Below are 26404 nucleotides of genomic sequence, written 5' to 3'. Positions count from 1 at the left end.
GTAAGTTACTGCTGAAGATGCGAAGACTTTGCTGTTTCGATCAAGTACACGGTGCGTACCGCAAGATTTGGTCATCGCAATAATTGAAGATTTCTTGAGAATTTCTCGAGGACAATTTTCTCATGTTCTGAGAAAATTATTCTCGAATAAACTACTCAAATATATTGCAAATACTTATAAAGAAAGCTATTCCGAAAATGACGGTGGACCGTTTTAGCGTCATCCAATCGATGGCTGCCATCTCGTTCCTATCTCGTTTCGCGGCTCTTGCAGTAATCGAGAGTCATCGAGATTGTCGATGGACCGCTCCATCGTTTAAATGCTAATACAGGCCTAATTTATCGGCCTATGATTCTGCCAAGCAACCTCGCGTCAGTGCTATTTACACGTCGATTCTACGTGGAACTTTCGTAATTGAAAGAAAGCCGCCGACCGGGACCACCGTGTTAGCCGCGGCTATAAAACTCAAAATATACGAGGACGGCGAGCTTTTTTGGGTAGACGCGTCTAGGAGGGCGAACGATCGAGAGATGAACCGCGCTAGTCTTACCTGAGCGGTTGATAAAGGCGTGCTCGTGACTGCGCGCCTTTCACGCGTCATAATAAGGAGACCGGGACTCGACGCATTATTCACAAATTATTGTCGCTACGAAACAACCCGAGGTACAAATAGCTGTAAACGTCCACGAAAATGGAAACGCGTAGATAAAGAAATTTATTAAACGTTCTGAGATCGCGCGTTTTCTTTGAACACCGATCCGAAATCCAGCGTCGGTATTTTCGAAGTTAAAATAGGCTCTTTTACGATGCGATTAATCAAACACAGTGCAATTTGTAACACATAAATAACCGAGTTGAAATTTCGAAAACGACGAGATGTACAAAAAGACGCGCGATATTTTTGTTCCGACTCCCTAAGTTCCAGTGTGTAAATTTTTTATACGATTAAAATAATAATTATTAGCTACGATACACACATTATTACTATCTTTTTTTTTCACGCGTTTCAAACAAAATCGACTTAACCGGTTTTTATATTTGCTAAGTTTCCTTTTGATTTTGTTATCGAATAAGTTTGTTAAGAGAACTTCGTCATCGTCACTATTACTATTATTATTATTATTATCTCAGAGCTTTTGGATATCAGATCGAAATTGAATAGTGCATCAGAGAGTTAATCAACCTGTCTGGCTTAGTCATCCTTTGACCGCTACCGCATACGCTCTCCTCCATCCCGGGCAAATTGGTTTTGTTTAGCCGAGTAGTTCCGCGCGGGCCTCACGACGGAGGGAAGGTGGAAAGGATTAACGAGAACAAAGTGAGCAAATACGCGTAGCGGTGAAGAATACATCGTTAATAAATAAGAGCTCCTCGTGGCTACCAAACTACCCGGCACCATCGCCACGAGGCAACTCCGTCTATATGCTAATGCACGGCTTCCGACACACGTTTTGCGTTTTCCGTGCTTCATTCGCTTCCGTACGCGGTTCCAGCGTGGTTTTAACAAACGATAAGATCCGAGTTTGTTATTGGAATTTACACTGCGAACAAGCGGATTAATAACAAGTGCATCTGTAAATTTTTCTAGTCGCTTTATCAGTATTTTAATTATTGCGGACGCAATTTCAGATTATTCGCAGGTCGCCGTAACATTTGAAAAAAAAGTTTTTAAATAAATATGAAATATGTCTGGGTCTCGAAGGGACCCGTAAAAGCGGCGTGAGCGCGGTCGTCTGACGGTAAAAACTTATAAACGATGATAAAACCTGCGTCTTCGCGTTTTTTTAACGAGGCGAGAATGTCCTCGCTCTTAAGGTCAGCGTCTCGTCGAATTAAAAGCGGTTCGCGGTCCGAACCAACACGGCAAACGACTAGCCGGGCGATAGATCGGACACTCCGGCGCTAATTGGCTGCGGAATTTTATGTACCACTAAATTACTCTATGCAAATGCGGTCGCTTCCGTCGTTCCCCAACAAGAGGGCATTCTGGAAGTGCGCCCGTGCGCGCGCGCGCGACTCGCCCCTTGAGAGATTTACGCCGCCCTCATTATCTTAATGAAGACGTAACGCTTGAAAAACAAGTCGCGATTTTTGTCGGAAACTGATCGCGCCGGCGTCGTCGTTAGTTACCAAGCTTCTCGTCCATCGTCCCGCGTGACGCGTTTCTTTCAACTTTAAGATTCATGAGAACCAAAATTGAACGGAGCTGCTCACATCGCAGAGTGCGGAAGGTCGGGAAGAACACCGCGAGATGTTACACCGTCTCATGTAAGTTGTAACTAATCCGCGTAATGTCCGTTTAATATTCAACACCGGCGGAACCGCTGAATTTATGAGAGCTAATGAATTGATCGTTCTCTCTGATTTTGTCTCTTTTGCTTCGCTTTCATCCTCGTCGTTCACGAAGTTTGATTCGGAATTATAAATGCATTATTTTTTTCTTACGCTATCGACTGATTAATGAATCGACCGAGACAGAGATTTGTCGAAATATGCTAACGAGAAAATTGTTCTACGATGCACATCCGATTTGCATCTTTACACTTTACCCGGAAATCATCAGGTCCAAGGGTGATTTGAAATTTGTCGAAGAACCGCGAATGAAAGAAAAAAACCTGATGCCGTCAGAGAGAGCCAAAAAAAAAAAAAAAAAAAAAAAAAAAAAAAAAAAAGACGAAGTAGGAGATGCCTTTCGGGCTGCAAGATAGCTGAATAAATTTGGATAGCTCCCTGTTTTGGCCTCGAGCCACGGTTACCCGACGCAAACGCGCTCGGACGTACGATCGGCTCTTTCGTAACGCGGCGCACGAAGAAGGGAAGAAAAGAATAAGGCCGAAAAGGGCGGCGGGTAAAAGGTATATAGACGAGCCGCGCTCCCTTACGATGGATTTAATTAAAAAACATAATTTAGCAGGCAAAGGATAACAGGTAGCTTGGCTCCGGTGGGAACTAACGGATTCCGTCACAGCGCGGCACTCTTCGGCGCCGGCCTGCGGTCACTCATGAATAAGATTATTAATCCCGTTTTACAGAAAACCTTTCCTCTTCTTCGCACAGCTGTTCGTTGTTCTTCCCACGATTCCTAATACTCGCACCATTTTCGCACGTGTTACTTATTTTTATTAATAAGCATAATTATACATAAACATCCATAACTACACAATATTTCTTTTAAAAACAACATAACTTGGTCTCTTTTCGTTTTTATCTGATTATTAGAACCACCGACGGCTTTTTTAAATGTTTTTTACGCGTGTCGTGAAAAATTTGCGAGTTTGCTCGTCCCTTCGAACTTGCAGAACTCGAGCGAGCCAGCCATCGCTCTTCGTTAATGATCGCAGTTGCTGATGCTACGCGCGATACGCCCGTCCGCGCGGTCAGCACGGGCGGGTAAGTTGATCGCCACTGAGTGGATCCCGGAGTCGCTCGGATGGGCCGAGTTAAAAATCCATTTGTTGTTGGGGACGCGCGGTGGTCAGTGTCGCGCGCGAGATTAAAAGAGAGATACCGACAGGCAAGAAAAGGCAGCGCCATTTTGTCGAAAGAAGGACTGACGACCTCGCGGCTAGCTTCTCTCCCGCGTATATAATAGCAGTTATGTTGCGTGCGAATGTACAATTTCGTTTCATCGCTACTGGTCGATCGACGGCTGCGTCCTGTTTGCGAAGCCGGAGAAACAAAACGGAAGAAAATCCAGGTGCTGGGTCGCAGAGATTTTCGCAGTCGAAAAAAAAAAAAAGTAACACGCGTATTATTTGAAATTTTTATTTGAAATTGATGACACTATGTATTTTGAGAATATTTTGTACGTAATTTAAAGATTGACGTTCTAACGCATTTACATTAGCGCAATGTATGAAGAATGTGCACAATATTGTTTACATGTGAAAGTCACGACAGTGCACACATTATCTACACAAATAACTTTATAAATGCAATGAGATTATTCAGATAACAAACTCCGCAATCAGCTCGAGAATAAGTGATTTTCAACTTGGAATATTGTCTAAGAACCTATAATCTATAAATTACTACCAATGTCAATTGAATTCTTACTCGATTGCATATATTGTAGTTATGCATATTATAAATATGTTAAGCAGCGTTTTAAATAAACGCAAATGAATAAAGCAAGCAATAAAAGAGAGAGAGAGAGAGAGAGAGAGAGAGAGAGAGAGAGAGAGAAAGAAAGAAAGAGAGAGAGCTGCAATACGACGTAGGAAATAATGTAGGAAACGACTATATCGTAGCCGACGGTTAGACCGATAACGAGAAAGACGAGCGAGGCAAAGAGAACGTTTTTATAATCGCTGCAATTACTTGCGAGGCCGAAGAAGTCGGGCGTACCATGTAAGGTACGTATATAAGCCCTAGCGCGCAACAGTTCTAAGAGGCACCACGTCTTATCGGGACACTGGCTGCGTGCCGGCGCGGTTGCATGCGGAGGCTGATAAACAAATAATTAGCATTCGAAGTAACCCGCATTCGCACTATCGCCGACATCGCGAAGAGAGCGCACACTCGCCTAACCCTTCGCGCGTTGACGTGCACATACACATCCAAAGACCCGGCCGGTTAACGTGCAACGGCATTCGTGCTAGCCGCTAAAAATTTTATCCGACCGGTAATCCCAGGCCAGAGTAATTAGCGCGATGGTATGGAAATCATGATCAACATTTTTGTTCGATCTAAGCGCAACTTTCTTTCCCGTGCAACGTCTGTCTCTATAAGAATGTCGAGATGATAAAAAGAGAACGTCCGCTTACAAATTCACTTCAAAAAATAAAACATATGCGCTATTTTAAATTATAATCCAACGACATATACCGTATCTACGGTACATTTTACAATTTGCAATGGTAATTGTTACGTTGTGTATTTTATGAACGATTATCCTCTTAATTCTTTCCTCTCGCAACATATCAATAAATGTGTTGTAACAAGTACGAAATAAATTACCTACATCTTTAATTAGAATCTTTTCTTGTGTATGCTATTTTTTTTATAATGTACAGATAATACAGACTAGCGTCAACCTTCATTTATAAGTGTTCAAAGTCGGTATTGCAATCGATTTAATTATATTTTTTGACATTGTACCAAATTATTCTTTTTTTTATCAAAATGTAGAAATCGAAAATACGCAACATTCGACTCTCTTGATGAGATGGTCAATATCACCGGTTAAGTTAAGGGCTGCTCAATGCAGGTGGACCCAATCAAAAACTCGACCATGTCGGCTCGGCAGGTGCTTGGAGATCGCGGTCAATGGCTTTTTGAAAACGACCGACACTTTTTACACATAAAGCAGGAAAAATCATCGGCTAATTTTGCACGACGCTCCATTACGAAGCACGCAGCAACCTTTTTTTTTTTTTGCAGTTCTCCGTTTTTTCATTTAATTGTCTCCACTCGGCTAATTTGACGACGACGGTGCGACGATAACACACGGGAAATAAATCTTTTCCGAAATCTACGTGCAATCGCAATCTTCCTCTTTTTCTATTTTGTACTGAGAACAACCTAAATTATAATAAAAACGTACGCAAGTAATATATTTACAATAGAAAAGAATTTGATAAAAAAAAACTAACAATTCGGTGATCGTAACTTTTTACAATCTTTTTGAAACATTCCTTAATAAAATTATATAAATAAAAGAAAATCTCTCTTGCACATAAAAGAAAAAATCATCCGTCAAAACGAATTCAATGTCTTCTTTAGTGTGCACGCATGAGGTAGCGATCGTCGACGCGTACAACTCGCCTGACGTGTGAAAGAGGGTATTTTCCTCAAGCAGAAAGGGGAATGAAAGTTTGACACGGCCGTCGGATGCGGTTCGCCGCGAAGCTCGACCAGTAGACACCCCACGGTTTGTTGCTTCGCACCCTCGCTCCTGTCAGGTCTTTTACCTCCCTCGCGTTCAGCTGTCATGCGACTCGTGCTCGAACGAATGCCGGTGTTTCTGCTTAATTTTCCGCCGACTAGCGGCGTTGAGTCTTGAGTGTCGAGCGCTCGATCTCGTTAACAATCTGACGCGGCAATCGATACTTCCTGGCACGAGGTGATCTTCGTCAGACTCGAAAGGCAATCGACGCGAATGAGTTCTCAGAAAAAGATTCAAGTTGGCGTAGATAAAACGAAGCGAGACAGGCCGAGGATTCTCTGTTTTAATTTATGCGCGGCTCGGGACATTATTAGTCCTAGCTGGCTACGAAGGGCGTGACGTCACGCGGCTAAAACAAAGGATCCTACCGGTGCCCATTTCACGTCGGCTCCCTTTCAACCGTGCCGACAGAAGGGCGCGAGGGACCAGGTCAGGTCGATGCTAGTGTCGGTGCCGAGTGTGGTTCGATACTTTTCACGCTTCGTCAGTCTTGTACCGCGCATTTCTTACTTCAAAGCGATCCCTGACCAATTGTTGACATCGCATTTACTCAAGTGACAGTGACGTTTCCTCGATCTGTCTGTTCAATCGCGTAACTTGATTAAAACTTGTAGCATATATATGTTTCGTTACAAGGCAAGTGCCGACGATTTCCCAAAAACCAAAAATCGAAAGAATATAACGTGAGACGTGCTGCAAAAGGGCGCATCTACGCATAGAGTTTCGCGATGGAGACTAGAGAGGGTTGATCGAGGGACGTCGTTGTCTCCGCAAGCCACTGTCATATTGTCCCGACGGATCGATACGTGGCCTGCCTACAACCTGCACTCATCGAGCTTGAAGAGGGCGTGGCTCGTACACCGGCAGAGAGACACTCAACCCCGTTGCGATCTCCGCTAACCTTCCGCCGTCTCCCTCTCTCGACGTAAAAGCGGGAGAGACGATTTCGCCCTTTCGACCCTCCGCGCGTCAACGAGCGCTCTCATTCGTCGAAAGAGAATCGTAACGGGGAGCAATCGCACGGCAATCGTTCGGAAATTTTGCGGAACAATGACTTTTACTCGATACCTTCTTATATTTTATCAGAGAAATAAAATTTACAAAGAGTAATTGAGTCTTTCTTAAGGTGTGTCATATACTCGCAATCTACGATTTTTTTAGAACTTAATTACTTAGCTTTGTATTATTTGCGTTAAACGTAAGCAGTAAATCATGTAGAAGATTTCGTAATGGCGCTTCGCACAAACGAGTACATTTTAAATGATGACCATGTACAGCAATACGTCATGTTACCGGGAAGAAATATGACCAGGATATTTGTTGTGCACGTTGATGAATGATTGGGCCAACGGGGAATAGAACTCCGAATCCCTTCTCGAAAGATAGATCAAGCATGGAGTGCTCGCGACTCTTCTCTGCGTTCTTTCTCTTTCTTTTCCCCGTTCTTGTTCTCTCCTCGTCCCATCCTGGAAAGGTGCGCGCGTTCGTTGTCTTTCGCCGATGTTGTTGGCGCAAGGTTGAATCCACGTGGGGGCGTGTCGCCTCGATGGCGCCGGCTGCTAATGGCCGCGCGGCCCTCCAGACCTTAATTTCCTGCCGCTTCCGCGGACCCTCTCGCTTTTACCTCTCCACGTCCAAATCCGCTCCGGGGTCTCTTCTCTTCAGCCTCCGGTCCTTCAGTAGCCGCAGCACTCTCCTTGTCCTTTCACCCCCGCGAGCAATTTGCATGGAACTGCTTTTGATGAAGTTCGTTATCTGAAGTTTCAACCTGCTCCTCTGTCGCTCGCTCTAATTTTTATAGTCCGCTCACAAATTCAGTTCCCTATAATTCTTTGTGTGCGACCGAATATGAGTTCCGTGAATTTTACAAGAATTGTAAAATTACAAAATCTGCCGTGAAATTTCAACTGTGCCGTCGTCAGATTTACTTAATTTATTCGGCTTCTATGTATATACGGATACTGGTAGAATTACCCGTGTTGCTTGGAGGAGTTTGATATCGAAAAAGATGTTGCGATACCTAATCAGTACTCAGAAAATGAATCTTGATATCCCATACACTTGATTCTAAGGCCGCGGCATTTTTTTATGTTATTTCGAATTTCTTAATAAAGCAGCGAAAACGTCAGGTCTCCTTGATTCGAGAACAATTTGCATGAGAAACCGATCTAAGGTAAAGCAACCTTGGACTACGCGGGTCTCATTACTTTCAGCGACTAATTTTCGATCTCTTCTAGGATAGGAGCGGCAATTTAGTGTCATTATATGCCCTTAGGGGAAGACTTTTCTCTTTCTTCCTCTTCTTAAGCCCGGGCTGGAGGTTCTTTTTAGATCGATTTAGACGCAGCAGCGATTATAGGCGTCCATCGATCGCCAGATTTCGATATTACCAAGCGCTAGCATGAAAAAAGTACCCCGATGGCTCTGTGAATCGATACGCGCGATACATAATTCGCTTCGGCGTTGTTATTACCGATTTGCGTAATCGTGCCGACGAGATTGCTCCATAACGAGCGCTTCCGATGTTAAAAATTTTGAAAAAGACCGGTAATGCGCGCGCGAACGTTGTTAGCACATTGTAAATTGACGATAGAGATCTTGCAAACTTGCACTTGTTCTCGGCATTCTTTTTTTATCAATATATTTTACTGCATATTTTATATCAAAAAATTAAATTTGAATCTATTTTTGCACAATAAAATTATAATTCTAAATTTATGATTTTATTAAAAAATCATAATTGAAACGCTTTTTTAAGAGTTTAAACTTCTCTTTTGTAACTTTAATTCTTTAGTACGTGTTTGTAAAAGAACTCATACGTATAAAATGCTCTTAAATTGCGATTAGTAAATAATCTTTTATTCTACATACTTGTTACATGTATTGAAAGCTAAGCGTAAATTTTATTGTATTGTTACAGGATCATCCGGGATTACGGGGTACGCCGTTGGCCATGCTAGCGGCGCAATGCAATAAACTCAGCAGCAAGAGCCCGCCACCCCTAGCCGATGCAGCTGTGGGAAAAGGTTTCCACCCTTGGAAGAAAAGCCCACAGAGCAGCGGCAGTTCGCCGCAGCATACCGGCGGCGGCGGTGGAGGAGGTGGTGGAGGAGGTGGCAACGGCGGGTGCACAACAACAGGAGTTAGTCAGAGACCGGCAGCGACAAGTAGCGCCGGTAGCACGACCGGCGGTTACGCCAGGGCAGTGACGTCCTGTGCCTCAACTGCGCCACAATACGGTAGTGAGTTGTACTTTCCCGGAACGGCGAGCGCTCAGCCAGCCGGCGATCCACATCATCATCAGAGCAGTCTCCTGGGGAAGGTCGAGGGCACGACTCTAGGCTCGGTATACAGCAGGCATCCATATGAGTCGTGGCCGTTCAACGCGATGCCGGGTGCGACGCACGGCGGTATTAAAGCAAGCGACGCCGGTTGGTGGGACGTACACGGAGCGGCGACTGCCGGCGGTTGGCTGGACGTAGGTAGTACAGTTGGAGTTGGCGTCCATGCGCAAATGGCGAATTATTCGGCCGATTACTCCACGAGCCTAGCACTAGCCGGTAATCACCTCCTAACCACGGCAACAACGGCTGGTCACAATCTCCTACAAGACACATACAAGTCGATGTTACCGGGCGGACCGCCCGGATTCGGACTCCATCATCACGCGGCCGCGACGGCCGGTGCCGGTGCCGGTGCCGGCAGTCCTCAAGGCAGCGGCGGCGGAGTCGGTGTCGGGGGCGCCGGCGTAGGCCAAGCACCCTCGCCACGCTCGCAAAGACGCTACACTGGACGTGCAACCTGTGATTGCCCGAACTGTCAAGAAGCCGAGAGACTCGGTCCCGCAGGCGTGCACCTCAGGAAGAAGAACATCCATAGCTGTCATATACCCGGTTGCGGCAAGGTCTACGGGAAAACGTCACATCTGAAGGCCCACTTACGGTGGCACACTGGTGAGCGACCGTTTGTTTGCAACTGGCTTTTCTGTGGCAAGCGGTTCACACGTTCGGATGAGTTGCAGCGGCACCTTCGAACCCACACCGGCGAAAAGAGATTCGCCTGCCCGGTCTGCAACAAGCGGTTCATGCGCAGCGACCATCTCGCGAAGCACGTCAAGACCCACAGCAGCAGCAGCAGCAGCAGCGGCAGCAAGGGCAAGGGGGGAGCGGGGAGCTCGTCGGCCGAGTCCTGCTCCGACAGCGAGGACAACGGGAGTCAGCAGAGTCCCACTTCCAGCTCGGTGCCGCAGCCACAGCCGCCGCAGCAGCCGGCAGCACAGGCTCAGCAGCAACAGCAGCTGGCAGTAGCGGCGGCGGCGGCGGCGGCAGCGGCGGCGGCGGTGGCGGCGGGCCAGGACACCAGCAACACCACATCCCCACAGACCACCACCACTCTCGGCCATCAGCCGACAACACCCATGACTCCAATACAGATGACCCCGCCGCCCCTGACCCCACACCATCCCCACCACCCGCATCTCCCACCTCTAATGCACCATCCTCATCATCACGCAACCTCCGTACCGGCGGCCCACCATCCGCACGCGGGGATGAGCATGCACTGAGTCCGGTGGGGCCCGGAGTCGGTGCCTGCAGTACCGCTGCCGCAACGGCCCTGGGCTCCCCCCTATCCTACCCCCTCAACCTAAACCTCATGCAGAATCACGCAACCATTAATTCATCTGCGCCCCATCACCACCATCAGCAACACCAAAATCACCAAAATCACCATCACCATCATCATCACCATCACCCTCACCAAACGCACCAGCAACAACATTCGCGGCAAAATAACTCCTACTCTGTGCAACAAAATCCTGGCACGCCGGGGACCGCTCAGACTCCCTCACCCTCGTCCCCCGCGCCTGTACATAGTCTCTAAGCGATTACGAGCGCACTCGCGTCCAACAACCGGTCACGATCCACCGCACGTCCGTCCGCTGCGTTCATACACGCGCAAGCACAAATAATACATACACCTAGACACGAGAGCATACACGGAGATACACACGAATCTGGCTCCCCGTCCTGGAATACGGAAATGGTCACGTAATACACATACGCACGCGGATATTTCAGAATTTTTTTATTTGTACATATACCTTTATTTGTACAATATATATATATAGATATATATATATATATATATATACATAGTGTATGAAAGAGAAGAGAGAAAGAGAGAGGAGAGAAAGAGAGAAAGAGAGAAAGAAGAAGAGAGAGAGAAAGAAAAAAATTATAGTAAGCGGTGTAATGTAAAAAAGTAATTCATATAAATATATAAATATATATAAAAGTAAATATATATAAATATATATATATATACATAATGCACTGTCGCGTTGTACAATACACCGACAAACACTTCGCGCTCTACCGACTCTTCTCTTCCGTTGAATCTTGTGGAAGACGAGAGACGGAATATGTAAGAGAATTACAGAAAGAGGATACCCGTGGAGTATGGACGTGGACAGGTTCCAAACGATTTCGTACGACACAGGGCCTTGAACGTTGTCTAACGAGAAAGTGATTTTCTTTGGTGAATTCACAATTTGTTGATTACGTTTGGAACTTGGACTTATAAACGATCACTCATATCAGCCCACCCTTCGGATGTAGTGTCGCACTATTATCAATGAATTATTATTATTAATTAATTATTAATTATTATAATTATTATTAACTTCTTATTACTGTATTATTATAAAAATTATAAATTCCTTTTAAAGTGAAAAGAGAAAAAAAGAAAATAAATAATGCTTTTTGAATAATGGAGACTATTCGATTATATACTTTCACCCAGCTTTCTGCATCCCGATATATTGCTGACTTTTAATTATATAAACCTATCAAATCACAATCCATATGTTTCCATTAACTTTTATCGATCTTTGCTTTTGCTGCTCTTCATCGGTCAAACAATAACCGTCACAGAGGTCAACTAATCGTAAAACTAACATCGTCTTTCTTCTGTCTAATTTTTCATTGTGCACACATCGTTCATACATTTTTAAGACAGATCCGCTCGATGCTTGACGACTATTAACAAGCAAGTCACGCTTTTAAAAGTATTTTGTAAGTATAATATTTCGATAATAATTGCAACATTCATAGACCAAAAAATGCTTTCAACAAGGAATTAGCGTGATGGTGCACTCACTGATCTGACAATAAGTATCTTCTGAATAAGAGCGACGAAGCACGAGCGGGACACGAGTTCTCGGGACAATATTATCGCACGGGCCGTTAAATCCCAGATCCCGCCAACCGTGAAATGTCCCGTCATAACATCAAGCCTCCCCCACTCGATCGCTACTCAATGCCACTTTATTTTATTTCACCGCTCCAGGATTTTACTCCAACTTTTGCGCGTGGCGTGTTTTATTCGCGAATCCGCCGGATTGAGCGGTGTCGGGCATCTCTTGATACAGTCTCGCAAGTGCAACGGAAATGCGTCCGATACGTGCGCTTTAGCTCTCGATCTTATTAGCGAGAATGACTCGGCTCGCTCCTCTCGAGCCTAAACAGCGGAGTAGCCGCGTCACGCGATCATTACGGACTCCCTGTGTAAAAGTCGATTCTCCCAAGCATTCCACCAGTCGGTCAGTAATTGATTATAACATGTGCAATATTCTTCAAACAATGACAGCCAAGGCAATCATTTGTGACAATTTCTTTAAGTTCGAATTAATAAAGTAATCACATAAATAATCATGGTCTCTTTATTCAAGTAAAAAATATTACTGTTTATAAAGAATAACGCAAAAACAAACTTAATTTAAAAACGCAAATTTTACGATTCTAAGATTTGTAAAATTAATTTCAACAAATACAAGAAGCAGCGTCAAGACACCCGACTGACAGCGACACCGCGGTAAACAATTTTTAAGCACGGCGCCATAAACTGGATCAATATGGCAGAGATTACGAAATAAGATCGTTATGCAAAGCAGTCGGAGAGGGTTGCGCCGGGAGAAGGTTGCGTCGCAGCAATTCGCGGGGGGTGCGGTTAACGTCTAGAGGCAAGCGTGCAAGCTCAGGGGATGGCTTTTTCGGTGATTTAACCGAGGAGGGTGAACGTTTGTTATTCAATTTGCAACCCCCTCGGTACCAGCCACTGCTCACCCTCTACCCACAGATCATCGCGCCTTTACGACCATAGCCGTACGTTCCTAATGCAGGAAGCGTTTCTCTTCGTTCGAGATATGGCGATTGCTGGGTATTCTAATTCCGCTCGACATTACTCTTCCGCATTTACGTAACTACTTTATTCCCTGCCTTATTCTTCGCTTTGACGGTTAACAATGATTATACACATTGATTGTGTTCTGCACTAGAGACTAAATTCGTGTTGTAACTGTGTCCTTACTTTTGTGGTGTGTGTGTATGTGTGGAAAAGCGCAGACTTAAGGTACAATTCGATAAGTATGAAATTATTGCTGTATAAAATAATATATGTAAAATGATATAAAAATTTATTCTTTTTTTCTCTTATACAGATCTTTTTTCTCTCTCTCTCTTTCTTTCTCTTTCTCTCGTTGCATTAATTAAGTCAAAAAAATAGTACGTATATATTATCACTGTTCAATTTACTTACGCACAAATTTACACGCGTATATGTACGCATATACACGTGTGCGCAGCAATAAATTAAAGGGAAGAATTTCTTTCAGAGATACATACGCGCGCGTGTCTGTATCGCAGCTTGCGAGTGAATAATTAGGCGCATGCTAGTGTCACGTCCGAGATCGTTCTCAAGAGAGGCTCGGGGTCATTAGATCCGTCTGTTCTTTCGAACGTGTTGCGATAATAAAGGTCGCACACCGTCGCTCGACAAAGACACCGCTGTGCGATTAATTTCACGGTGGTGCGCCCCATCGCGATACAATTGAAACGAATAGAACGGCGGGAGCGTTTTATGAAGCCGGCGGAACGACACTTTGCTCGCAAGCAAAGGATCGCGCTCGTGAACCATAAATGAACCATAAAAACCAGTGATATAGATTGCAGATTGCACGTGCAAAAAAAAAAAAAAAAAAATCAAAACGCATTACGTGAACGATGTAGTAAAAGCGTGCTAGCGTCGAAATACGTTTTACGTTATATTTACTTTCCCGAAAATGGCAAGTACACAATGGCAAATACACAACATGTCAGCAAAACTTTGTTTCGAAAATTACAATAGAGGTGATGATTTCTTTTTTCATTCATCAATTCAATACTGAATAATAAATCAAGTCGATCGGTCCTCCCGAATGAGATAAACTAGCGAATGATGAAGGTAAAATACTAAAGAGAGAAAGGACAACACTGAATAGTACTTTGAAATCCCACACTCGGTCGGCAAGGCTTTGTGAAAAAAATGCGGACACAAAAGAGCCCGAAAGGTTTCACCGTTCTCGCCCTCTCGAAGTCTGTTAACAAATCTCATAATCCTAACGACTCGACTTTAGCTAGGGATACTGTGGTTTCGTATTTACAAAAGTGACACCGTCTCTTTTTCAAGTCTACCGCAAACTGGAACTCCCGAGCAAGTAGGAAAAACCGATACATCTTCTTTCAGTCTAGGAAAAATAAAGTTAACGTATTATTCTTGTCTGCATAACAAACTCTTAGACTCTTGAAACCAAAACGCGAAAACTCCAATCAGAACTACCTAGAACTCTGCATGCTTTCATAACAAACTCCTGGTCTCTTGAAAGAGAAGAACGGGAACTCGACAATCAGAACTACTTAGAATTCTCAAACAAAAAAACATTTTCATCTTTAGAATTTAGAAAATTGCTCGTAATATCTTCAAATGTCGACTCTAATCCTTTCAGAAACTATGGAGAACTTTTAGTTTTTCTTAAGAATAAAAGAAAAACTCACAGAAAATTAGTACGACAAGCTGCTACACACGCGATTTTCGACAATGTATGTAAGTAGGTGGATGTACATTGTTTGTAGATAATTTCGATTTCATGTATCAGCTAGTTGGGACGATATATTTTCCTTAGATTTTACACAAAAGGGTGTGTGAGAGTCCTATCTCGTGACTGACAAACAACAAATAGAATCGGTTTATCGAACGCGCGAACAGATTAGTATGCTGATCCCGAACCGGTTGTAAAGCCGACAGAAGACTATAGAGGGAACTAACGAAGCTATGGTTAGATCTACGGTTTATGGACATATGGTTAACACAGTTATATGTAGTTTGTTGGAAAAGCTGGGCACACACATGCGTGTGGTCAACACTTCAAAGCGCTAGTTTCAGACGCGCGCGTCGCACACGTGCTCGAACGAGAAAAGCACGCGAGTCCTGTTACAAAGTGCCGCGCACTCGAAAAAGCGTAGCACGATTGGAAGAGAAGTCGACGCGTCTGTAAAATTAATTTGAACCTACATGGAAATTTGAGGTCCTTTGAGAACTGCAAATTTTATTATCGGCGTGTGATTGATTGCACAACGACGTTCGTTACGATTAACAAAATTCCTCGTTTTATTGACACTTAATTTTAAAAACAAATTTTATATTTCTCAAAATTCTATTAGCGTGTCAATGTAGAGATTATTTAATTTATATTCAGAAGAGAGAGACCATCTAAAACATGTTATAAAATTTCCATTTTTATAGAAATATTTTTCTCGACTAAACTAGTGAAATCGCGAAAATTAGACAAATAATGCCATGCGACACGCGATCGATCAATACGATCTCGTGTTCGACACTGTCGAACAGCCGAGTCTAATGGGCAAAACAACACCGAACATTCTGACGCTGCCATAACGAGCGTCTCGACCGGCCAACGCCGGACAGAAGCAATCGTGTAACGCAAAGCTGATAATATTACCGTCCGATTCGAGTTAATTGCTTGTCGTTAGAGATCATTAAAGTATCTGGTTGGTTCACGCGACACTCGTTGAGGGACCTCGGGAACGCCGCGGTATTCCTCCGTGCCGACTAACGAATCACGTTGCTGCCGCAATCGTCTCGTTACACAAGCTTACCTTAATTGAAACGAACGGCCGCGACTAATTATCGCGGCCGCTGTCCGTTTTTATGTATATTCGTTATTCGCAATTGACATACCCGACTGATACAATTTTTACATCGCACGAAATAACTTAAGTAACAGTAACAGTGTGTAATTAAGATAAATAAGCAAGAAAAGGCAATCTGTGTTTATCAATGATGCTTTTGATTATAGTTGTGCTTCAAAAATAACAGGTAAGTTTTACACAATCAGATGATAATAGAATTTAGCGTGATAAAAAAATACACGTCGTTCACGTTTGAGAAAAAAAAATCGCAATTCAAGTAACACCAACGTTCTCGTACACTTACAACATGACGGGAGATAAAGGAACCTTCAATCATCTCTCTCGACGATAATTCAAACGCCAGACGTTCAACCCGGGACGGGAGTTCACGAGCGAACGCCACAGTAGCTAGAGATTCGTAGCTATCAGCCGATAATTTCATGGCACATCGAGTAGGTATGTCGAGAATGGATGGAAATTAGTCGACATGGCTGTCGAGTTTCCGAGTTAATTGATACATCCGCGCGCGGCGAGGAATACACACAACCCCGATTCGCACACACATCGCAGCCGCGTTATATACAGCGGCGACCCCGTTGCATTCCGGGTTTCTCCGAGTCCCGCGTGATTTAACGGCCTCGCTTCCTGGCGATCTAGTTAACGTGCGTACGCGTGCATCGGCAGACGATGCACCAGCGCAGAGTTTGCGCAGAGTACGCGTGAAAGACGGACGAACGTGTCCCTTTCTCTCTCTCTCTTTCTCTTTTTTTCTCTCCCCGTTCGTTTCTCTCTCTCTCGCGGAACCCCACGGGCAATCGCGCAGTGACTAATACCCTTCCGACCGTATTTTTATCTTGCTACGAGCGACTGGTCGCCCCTCGACAGCAAGAAATCCACCATGACAACGGATGTGCCAAATAGATGGCAACATCTAGAGGGAACGCATGGCTATCTTCGACGCCGCGTTCGGGAACAGACGGCTTTTTTGAGATCGTGATGATTGCGTCAATCGTGGAAAAGTGTTACATTGATCATGGAAAACTACTGATCGCTTGTTTAACAAAAACAACAGTAATAGTGAAATTGCAAAGATAGAATAATTGTCTAATATTATTTTTGTTAACTCTAATAAATGAACACTCATATAAAGACGCGATCGAGACATTATCACAGAATGAAAACAAATAATGAATCATGCTTGTCAGTACGATTAAATGTTCTTGGAACCCTCCTGTTTTACGCTTATTTCCACAACCCTTATCTCATTACCGAACGTTTAAAAATGTATAAGAAAGCCACGGAAAGAATAACGAACCGACAGCAACACAGAGTTTCTTTACTCTTTCTCGTGGGTTTACGTGCGCTATCGATTCTTTGCTGAACAACAAAACAAGCGGAGGGTTAAAGCAAATTCCAACTATAAAAAATAATAAGAAGTGAAAAGCGTTTAAATGCTCGACGGGAAAGAGTCTAAATTTACGCTGACGGTTTATATGTGTCACCTAACCAAAGTCGTTCCACTAACACAGGTCGGACACGTATTCCAGTCTGACTTTTGTACGAGGTGTTAATTGGCTTCTCGTGAAGCGATCATTTGTCAGATTCGTAAGGCAGACGAAGCCGAGCCAGTTGGTTCCGTCCACGAAACGATTTATGACAGCCCGGTCGGTCATGCGGCGCAGCCGGAAGTCCGCGGTGCTCTTTGTTCCTCCGTGCCTTCTTATAGTACCACCTCAAACTCATTTATCGCATTTACATTCTCTAGCCTGTTCCTCGCCCACTCGTCACGTCTAGATTATTGAATTAGATATACAGCGGAATTGAATTGATTTTCGCCAGTCATCGCACGATTCACGACGGTCCTGCACGCACGGGCGCGGAGAAACAGGATAGCGACGAGAAGAACAGAAAGAAAACGGCGCAACAGAAAGAAAAAGGACGAATAATCGTGAAGAGACGAAAACATGAGCGAAACAATATCTGTTTTAATTGTCATTGTTTTGGACTCGTTCAAATATACAATAAATATAGTGGCAGCAAATCCAAACAAAAACAAAAAAAAAAAAAAATTTTGAATAGCAAAGAACTTGCTGGGTCAACTTAAATGGTCAATGGAAAATATTATGGTAAAAATATTATGGCAAGAAGTGTGTTAACGTAATCAAAGGAAGCTACACGTCGCTAAGAAAACGACACAAGATCTCTCCAACAGCACGCGCGATACAAATTTCTTGCGCACACGTGTCGCGCAAAAGATTAGAGGGAATGCCGCTCTCTCTTTCTCGTCCGTCTCGGAGGTTCCCTTATTATCCGCGTGCTTATATTCCGTGCCGTAACGTCCATCCGTTGTTATGCGCGTCCCGTCTATCAGGATCGATCGCTGTTCTCTGCCGGTGGGCGTTTGTTCGACGAAGGAGGTCTCCGAGATTGACGCGCGCCGGTCGACCTGGCGATGTACAACGCTTCGGATTTATTCAATGACGACGATCGTTAAGGGTTCCACGAGAGGTGGGTGGGGCAGGGTCAAGGGGGTCGCGGCCCCTTCCGATATCCGACGCCAGACACGTGCTCCATTCCAGCACGGCTCGACGCCAAGAATCCAAAGTGCGACCCGCGGCATGATTAGCGTCGCGCGAACGAGCTGCTGCTCGTCATTAACGTCCATCGCGGTACACTTCGTTACGCTCTATAAATCGCGCCGATGACAAGCGCAGTCGGTGATTAGATGCGCGTCGAACACGTTTTTCTTCTTGCGCTAATAATAATAGAACGTTATCACGTCCGTATTAGATATCAAACGGGGGAGAACAGTCTTGCGTTAAGTTTCGAGAGAACTAAGTTTAGCAGCTAAATTGCGTCTTCAGAGCGGCGACATGTTAAAGTCGTACGTCATATTTCCGTAAGTGTATCTGTCGTTTTAAGCGGCATTCGTTTTTAACGTGTGTTCGCTGTGTCGCCTCCGGAAATTGTCAAACGTCGTGCGAGAAGGGTCGCAGTTTTTTTGACTCTTTATCATGGGAAAGCACATGTGTGTGTGTGTGTGTGTGTGTGTGTCCGAAGAGACGTAATACGTACATCTTACTTTTTAATGTAGACGAATATTATCGTACTAATGTGACTGATGATTTGTTTCAAGAAAGGAAAAGCTTTATTGAGTCACATGTGCGAACAAACGTCTTCCTTCGTCGCGCACAATGTACGTTCCTTTGCTTCCACAAACAGAAGACCAATTTCTGCACGCGCCGACCGCCCGCAGCTCCTATTAAATATCGTTCGAAGGAAGGTAGGAGGTAATAACACGAACGGAACAAAAACCGCGTGTGTGAATCCACACGAGAGGTGTTACGCCTTCTCTCGTGTGAGAGCCACAAACCCGGTGAAATTAAAAGCTCCCGTCTTACGAGTCCACGCGCGAGTGATCTCATTGATCGTTAATTAACGACCAAGATCGTAGAACAATCACGCGATAATAATTGCGCGTGTCGGTACAATAAGGAGTCGCGACGCGACAATATAAAAATTCCCCCCGGGGGCTCGCTCTCCGGAGAAGCGTGACAGGGGGCGTGCACCGTTTCAGAAATTCGTCTTTCGGCCACCGCGGTCTTTCTCTTTCACGTGAAAAATGCCAGATGTTTCGCATGTGGCCGGCCGGTCGGCGTAACGTGCAATGCCGTGTTGTTCCGCTTCTGTCATGGCAATGCCTTATTCATACTTGCGCGCGAATTCAGATCGCTCCGAGACCGGTAACACATCGCTACACGATAACGACGAAGAGAGAGAAAGAGAAGAGAAAGAAAAAGTAGAAGAGAAAAGACTGACATGGTCTTTTTTCTTCCGCAATCGAGCGCGGAAGATTTTGCCCTCTCGTGTCTTCCAAGGAGAAAGGAATATGAAGATCCTGTTACACGAACGCTCGATTTTCAAGAGCAACGTCGATCCACGCCGATCCACGTACGGGCAATTGAGTTCGACGTCGAAAAAGATGTAAAAGTCAAGACCCTCGAACACGCAGAGTCAAACGATTTGCACTTTAAAACGCGTCGCTTAATTCAACGTTATCGTCTCATTAACGCCGATCATTAGCGCTTTCTGCCAATAGGCGCGGCACTAATTACGAGCGTTACGCTACAAAGCCAGCGTAACGCCGCAAAAATCCGTCGGCGTAAGACAACACACGGTAGCGCGCAGCCTCAAGGTGTGGCACGGCTCGCTCTCATTGTTTAGCAATTAAAAGCGCTCCTCTTTGTACGTCGCCACCTGCCGCTTTGTTTTCGTTTCGCCACGAAATGCACACGTCCGAGCAAGCATTTCGCGACTCACTGGACACGTCGCGTCGGATCGGCTTTACGGTAATTCAAAAGAACGCGAAGATCAGACGACTTCTCGAATAATGACGATAGCTTTCCGTCACTTAGTCACAAATTATCGTCACAAACGTGAAATTTTTTGGAAACATTTCTCAGCTGCTCTTTGATTTCGGATTTTATTCAACATTTTTGTAGCAAATATTTCACTAGATTAAACGAAGAAAAAACTCGTAATGCGTAAGTTGTATTTTAATTGCGATATCACTTACGTGGTTTGCCGCGCGCGCACGCGCGCTTGTTACCCCGGAGATCTTTAGGTGTACCGCGGACACCACTCTCGTAACGATACCGTTCATTTCTCTAACTGGATTAGCGGTCGATTTCCATTTCGCGGCACGGACGAGGGCAATTGCCCGTTAAGCTCGCACCATATCGAGGCTTGACGCTATATCTCTGCCGTTCGCATGTACGGGTTATATCCTGAAATTCCGCGTAAAAGGGCTCGATGGATTGCGCCAAAAAGGTGTCGGCCAATTGAACGCCGCGCGTTCGCGCTCGCTTTAATGACGGTAATTTACAGCAGTAGGCGCGCGTACTCGCACTTTCCGACTTCGTGGAAAGTGCGCGTTTCAATTTTCTCCTCGTTTCGCAACCCGCAGACGAGAAAAAAAAAAAATCGCGCGAATGCGTGCACGCACGAGCGCGCGCGTTTAACAAATTTTCTTAACCGCCTGGCAAAGAATTTCAGAGAAAAAGAATTTAGTAAATAAATTCGTCCGTTTTTAAACCCCGCGGGAACGTTAAACTTTGTTAAAATAACAAGGTGTGTGCGATCATTCGGATTTGAAAATGCGTCAGTCAGTTGCACTCACTTTTCAGTAATGTTCAGCGCGAACAGCTCTCTGTGATCTCGTACAATCAGTTTAATCGGGCGTGTTGTGTTTTTGCGCGTGGTTTCGCAACGTATCTCTCACTTCCGGCGCGGCAAACTGACGGGGTCACGAAGCGTAGGCCGACGAATGATAGGCTTTCCCGCGGTCAGCGACGGGGATCCGTCGTTTCGTCGTTGTACATCCGCGGCGAGTCGTACGAAGCCGCACGAGAACAAGGAAGTGACGTACGAGAAAAATCGATGATTATAATTAGCGGTCAATATACCGGAACCAGGGAATAGCCTGATTACGGTAATCAGTCGCACGCAGTCGCACGCGGAATGATTCACGGTAGCGCAGGAAGCCGGGAGAGAGAGAGACAACAGCGCGGAGGGAGAGGGAGAGACAGAGACAGAAACGCGCGGAGAATCGCGAAAGAGCAACGGAGAACGCCACACCGCGAGCGATAGAGCGAGACAGCGGAAGTGAAGAGGAGAGGAAAATGCGAGGAACCGCGAAGGGAAGAGGATGGCCACCGGTTTACCGGCGGTACGCATGCACGTGCACAACTCTTTCCGTGAGCGACTATTATTATATACCGTATATAGTGGCGGGACACACACAAAAGGGGTTCCATATGGCGACTCGCGGACTAATGTATGTCATTAGACGCATTACTCTATGATAATTAAACGTCTATGTACCCAGCATTGTTACGCTCGTAGCCCGTGCGGAATTACCAGAATGACACGTTGCGTTACAATACTTCGGATGTCGTGAACGATTCGCCCGCACGGTTACGTACACGCTGATTGCGCGCTCCTCGCCGATAGGCGAAGGGCGAGCGACGCGGAGGCGAGGAACACCGCGAGAAAACGTCGCGAATCCATTCGGTCTTCCCCCGAGGAAATCGTCGGAAGTCGCGTTTTCTTCGTCGGAAGATCCCGTCTCGTCTCTCGTCCGCAATATTACGGAGGAAGAAGACATTTTCTCAGAATTTTCCGCGTCTTGAGGATATTCACAGAACGATTTACGCAAAACACTCAAAATATAATTGGGGTCTTTGTCTCGAAAACACACATTTTCTCTTTCGTCTTTGTGTAAATGCAATAAGATTCGACTTCACGCTTCTATTATTATCTCGCGATACAAAGAAACGCGAGATAATTTTGCGAGACAAAAATAAACGATGTTCTGTGCGAACTTGAAGATATCTGAAACAAATTTTCGTCACTGAAGAGTGAGACACACATCACGTGGCAGACAGCAGAATGCGAGCGCGACTTTACGTGTCTCCACGATTCTCTTTTCAGCATCAGCTGAATTCGAGACCAGAATTGGGTCAAGTCATTGCGGCCTAAGATGCGTTTTGTAGCCTGATGATCGCGATCCGTCTCGTCTCGCGTCTTGCGGTTTGGTGCGCGTGTTTTGCTGGCGCGAGAGAGACGCCGTTGTCGCGTTCTTCTCTTCCGAGCCGGGAACGTCACGTAGCAGACAAAAATATCAATGCCCGAGCAACGGTACGGACTTTCAGCGGTTCGCGTGAGTTTAGGTGGAGCGTACAGACCGCTAAAGGCTTTGTCGCTTATTTTTGAGCAACTTGACCGATGCATGCATCCGCGACCGCACGTCGCATCTGTTACGAGCTCGCGTGGTTTCCAAAGACGATTGATTCTTTCACGATAGACGACGATTATCCTCGCAAATGGCGCTAGCGCATCAAAAGCAAACGCCGCGTTTGTTTGTCTTTATTCTTTCGACGAGCGAATTATCGAATCGCATTAGACGACGACAATAGTTTAATTCGTTCAAAACGACGGTGATGGAAAATATACATTGATAAAAAAAGAAAAAAAGAATCGAACAAAGTGCGCATTTGCAATCCGGCAACACGCCGCGCATCATTATTTCCCTCAACTTTAACTTTATTATTTTCTATATTTTTTTTTCTTTATACACAACAGGGCGCATCTGCCATGGGGTGAGTACGTATTAGGGCACGTAGATCTGGGCGTGACCGATGGTGTCGTTTCCTACGTGGTATTGTCCCAAGACGGGACGCACCTGGGAGTGAACCTACCACGCCTCTCCCGGCCGCGATGCACGAGGTTCCCGCGGATGCACCCTCGCGCGTACATACGCACAATCCGACGGTGTGCGTATTCATACGAGCGCCACACCACCCCGTACATACGCGCGCCCTCCCTTTTCCCCTCTCTCTTTCTCTCTCTCTCTCTCTCTCTCCTCTCGCTTATGCAGCGGGATCTTGTCCTGAACGTGTAGATTCGGCGCTCGAGCGCGACGTTTCGCGCGTGTGACATACGGGACGACGAGAACGGCACCGGAGGACACAATGCGAAGCCATCATTACGCGTCTATATGAGTATTGTTCCGCGATACGTGTACGCGTCGTGGGACAATGGCAGGATTTGTTACGTACGTTCTCTCGGTGTGTGTGTCGCTTCTATTTTACGCCCCTGCAAGAAATACGTTTTCTTACAAAAAGCTTTTACACAGAAATAATTGGCGCGCGTAATTTGGCCACAAGTTCGCAATTATGCGAAATTCGGAATTTTTTCCTAACTATTCTGCAAAATTTTACGAGATAAAAATACACTTTTCTTTAAAATATTTTATACTACTAACACATTTGGGTTACAACGACAAGATATTATTTAAACACATACATCTTTACGAATGGAACTTGCCTTCGCGGGGATCGTGAAAGCTCTCTCGTTAAAGCACGCTCGTACAACGGGTACGCGTGTAAGCGCTGCCCGAATACGCCCGAGGGCGGCCGGGGCGTTGGCGATTCCGCCCCCAGGTGGGTCAGGGTGGTACCCGGCATATCTCACGCTCCCATAACGTAAGTAAGTACAATCGGCCGAAAATTCCGACCGCGTCATCACCATTGTCATTAATTAAACGTCATTTATTTATTCGCGGAGAACGTGAAGAACGTGTATAATACGCGTAACGTTGATAAAGACAGCGAAAACTGTCGAATGCCGTTATGTTAGATATATTTTACGATAAAGTGATGTAATAGTTTCAAAGAAAAGCGGGAAAAGTACTTCGACGACATGTCTATAGTTGTTTTTTTTTTTGGTTTTTTTTTATCGCAACAACACTATCGAAGGGTTCGAGACGCGTCAGATGGTAAAAGACGCGCAAGAACATAACGCAATTTCCGCGCGACAACAATGCCCGTTCTCGATATCGCGTGCAACATGCCTGTGCACCACCAACTCAATGTTGCGCCGGAGTTACGTGATACCTTCTCGACGCATCCCCCTCCTCTCCCCCCCGGCCATTCCGCCTTCTCGCACGTTTTGCATCTCGCGGGAAGGCTTTTTGTTCAGTACACGCCTCGGCCGAACAATGAGTAACTGTAGTTCCCGGCTGGCGAAGTGGCAACCACGACGACGGCAACAGATGGAGAAATGCGGCTGTCAATGTCTTCGAAAGTGCGCCTCCTGAATACGTGTCCTACATATGCCCGGGAAGGGAATAATAGCGAGCGGCGGCTTCGAGAGGATATGCGTGCGACCGCAGATAGTCTCGTTCGTTCTCGCGAATTTCTCCTTCCGGCTCCGCAGCGTATCGCTTTATCTCGCGCGCGCAAGAAATAATAATAATAATAAGCGCGCGCAAATCGCGATTGATAACCCGATAGCGCAACTTGTTCGATATGCCGTTCTCGCACACGATCGTATCGAGACATTAGCGGGATAAAATATATCGTGTGCTCTCTCGCGTGGATAAGAAACTGTTCAACCGTTGAGCGAAGTGTCACAACACGCCATCAGTCTCGTCTGTTCACGAGAAGCAATATTTCACAAAAAGCGAGACGTGAACCGCGGTGCAACACCCGCGATGCACAAGTACATGCACGTGCTGCGCGCGGTTTAACAAGCGGATTATACACCTCGGTGTGTTTACGGGGCGAGAGCGATAATAGATGACAAATATTGGCAGATGCTCGATCGCGCTTCTGCGCGCGACCGCTCCTCTCTTTCTCTCCGTCGCCTAAACGCATTCTCTAGGGTCATCCTTTATTGCCGGTTACGGGATGCGGAGGGGCTCAGTGGCGCGCACCCCAAAATAGAGAACCGGCGTTTTTCCGTGGTTTCTTTCGCGGCATTGTCGAATCTCGGCACCGTTGTGCCATCGTCCCGCAGCGAGTCGCAATGCATAAATCAAGCTGTATCGGTGCGAAAGCGAGCGACAATGTTCGACTTCGGGTGCCCCCGGGGCATCGCTGTCGACCCTCAAAGGCGAGCATGGATTCTTAACCGCGCGGCGCTTTTTCGTGGCGCAGAAGCAACCCCACAATATGGCTCGATGACAAATGGTAGCCGGTGGTGCCGTTTTGGCCGACCTAGAAAACCTATATGTCATTTATGCGATGGTCACCGTTGTTGTTACGTCGAATGGAAGAGATCCACGCACGCCGACGACAAGAGAGAAATCGTTCACATAACCGAAAACTCAAAATGGAACTCTTTTCACCTCGTATTGGAGCGAAGTGTTCGGCTCCGCGCTTTGGTACGAAACAGAGAATTCTCGAGTCGATCGAAAAGGCACCCGTGCGACGCTGAGAACGACAACGTAAATCTGAAAACTTATTGCTACCGACGAAAAGATATTCGACTGTTTTGGAAAGACGTGCACAAGTGGCTGCTTTCGTCTATTTTCGCGGCAAAGATAGGTTCGTGATTTACGAGCGCGACGCATAAAGATTAAACATTTATACACATGAGAAGAAAAGCGACATCTTTCAAATATTGTGAGAACAAAATATGCACGTTGTAGGGAGAACTTAGGAATGTATTTTTCTCGATTTGTTCGATGTGAGGAAGACGCGGCTCGAGAAGACGCGTCTATCTGAAAATAAACCGATCGTGAGGGAAAAACGATTTCAGAGGGAACAGAATTCGGCGCATCGTCTTGAGCAAGTGTCACTCGCGTGAAGAACCGCTCGCAAGAGTTACGAGTACACGAAGCGATAAAGTTCGCCCTCGGGTAACGCCTCGCGCAGAAACGACAGGATTCTGTCGACGGTTAGCTTGTTTTATGGTCTCGCGGCCGCGTCAGAAGGAAGTCCGTTCTTCTTTCTGGTCCATCTGCGCTTTATGGTCCTTTAAGAAATTTCGTTTAGCACGATGGATCGCTCTATTATAGCGCGCGAGAAGAAAACTCAATATGGCGCGATTTGAGAGAAACTATTGGACAGTTTCCTATTCTTTTAGTTCAATAAAATTAATTGTCAATATAAAAACCTACAATTTACGATCACAAAAAATGTAACTT

At 45.5% G+C, this 26404-nt stretch overlaps 2 protein-coding genes across 3 annotated transcripts in view; one reads left to right on the top strand and one right to left on the bottom strand.

Moving 5' to 3' along the window:
• The window catches only part of LOC109863599 (transcription factor Sp9), a 32949-nt gene extending 21932 nt beyond the window's left edge, over positions 1–11017 (top strand). The window contains exons 2-4 of the mRNA XM_020443908.1: positions 8808–9840; positions 9909–10018; positions 10170–11017. Coding sequence (XP_020299497.1) covers positions 8808–9840; positions 9909–10018; positions 10170–10451 — 1425 coding nt within the window. The 3' untranslated portion in view covers positions 10452–11017. The remainder of the gene's footprint in view (positions 1–8807; positions 9841–9908; positions 10019–10169) is intronic.
• The window catches only part of LOC109863597 (translation initiation factor IF-2-like), a 144921-nt gene that overhangs the window by 83012 nt on the left and 35505 nt on the right, over positions 1–26404 (bottom strand). The gene's annotated exons all lie outside the window — the stretch shown is intronic.

Source organism: Pseudomyrmex gracilis, unplaced genomic scaffold (assembly GCF_002006095.1).
Source record: "Pseudomyrmex gracilis isolate BER0280 unplaced genomic scaffold, ASM200609v1 scaffold_11, whole genome shotgun sequence".
Taxonomy (NCBI): domain Eukaryota; kingdom Metazoa; phylum Arthropoda; class Insecta; order Hymenoptera; family Formicidae; genus Pseudomyrmex; species Pseudomyrmex gracilis.
Note: the sequence above shows the minus strand (reverse complement) of the source record. Positions and strands in the feature narration are given on the sequence as shown.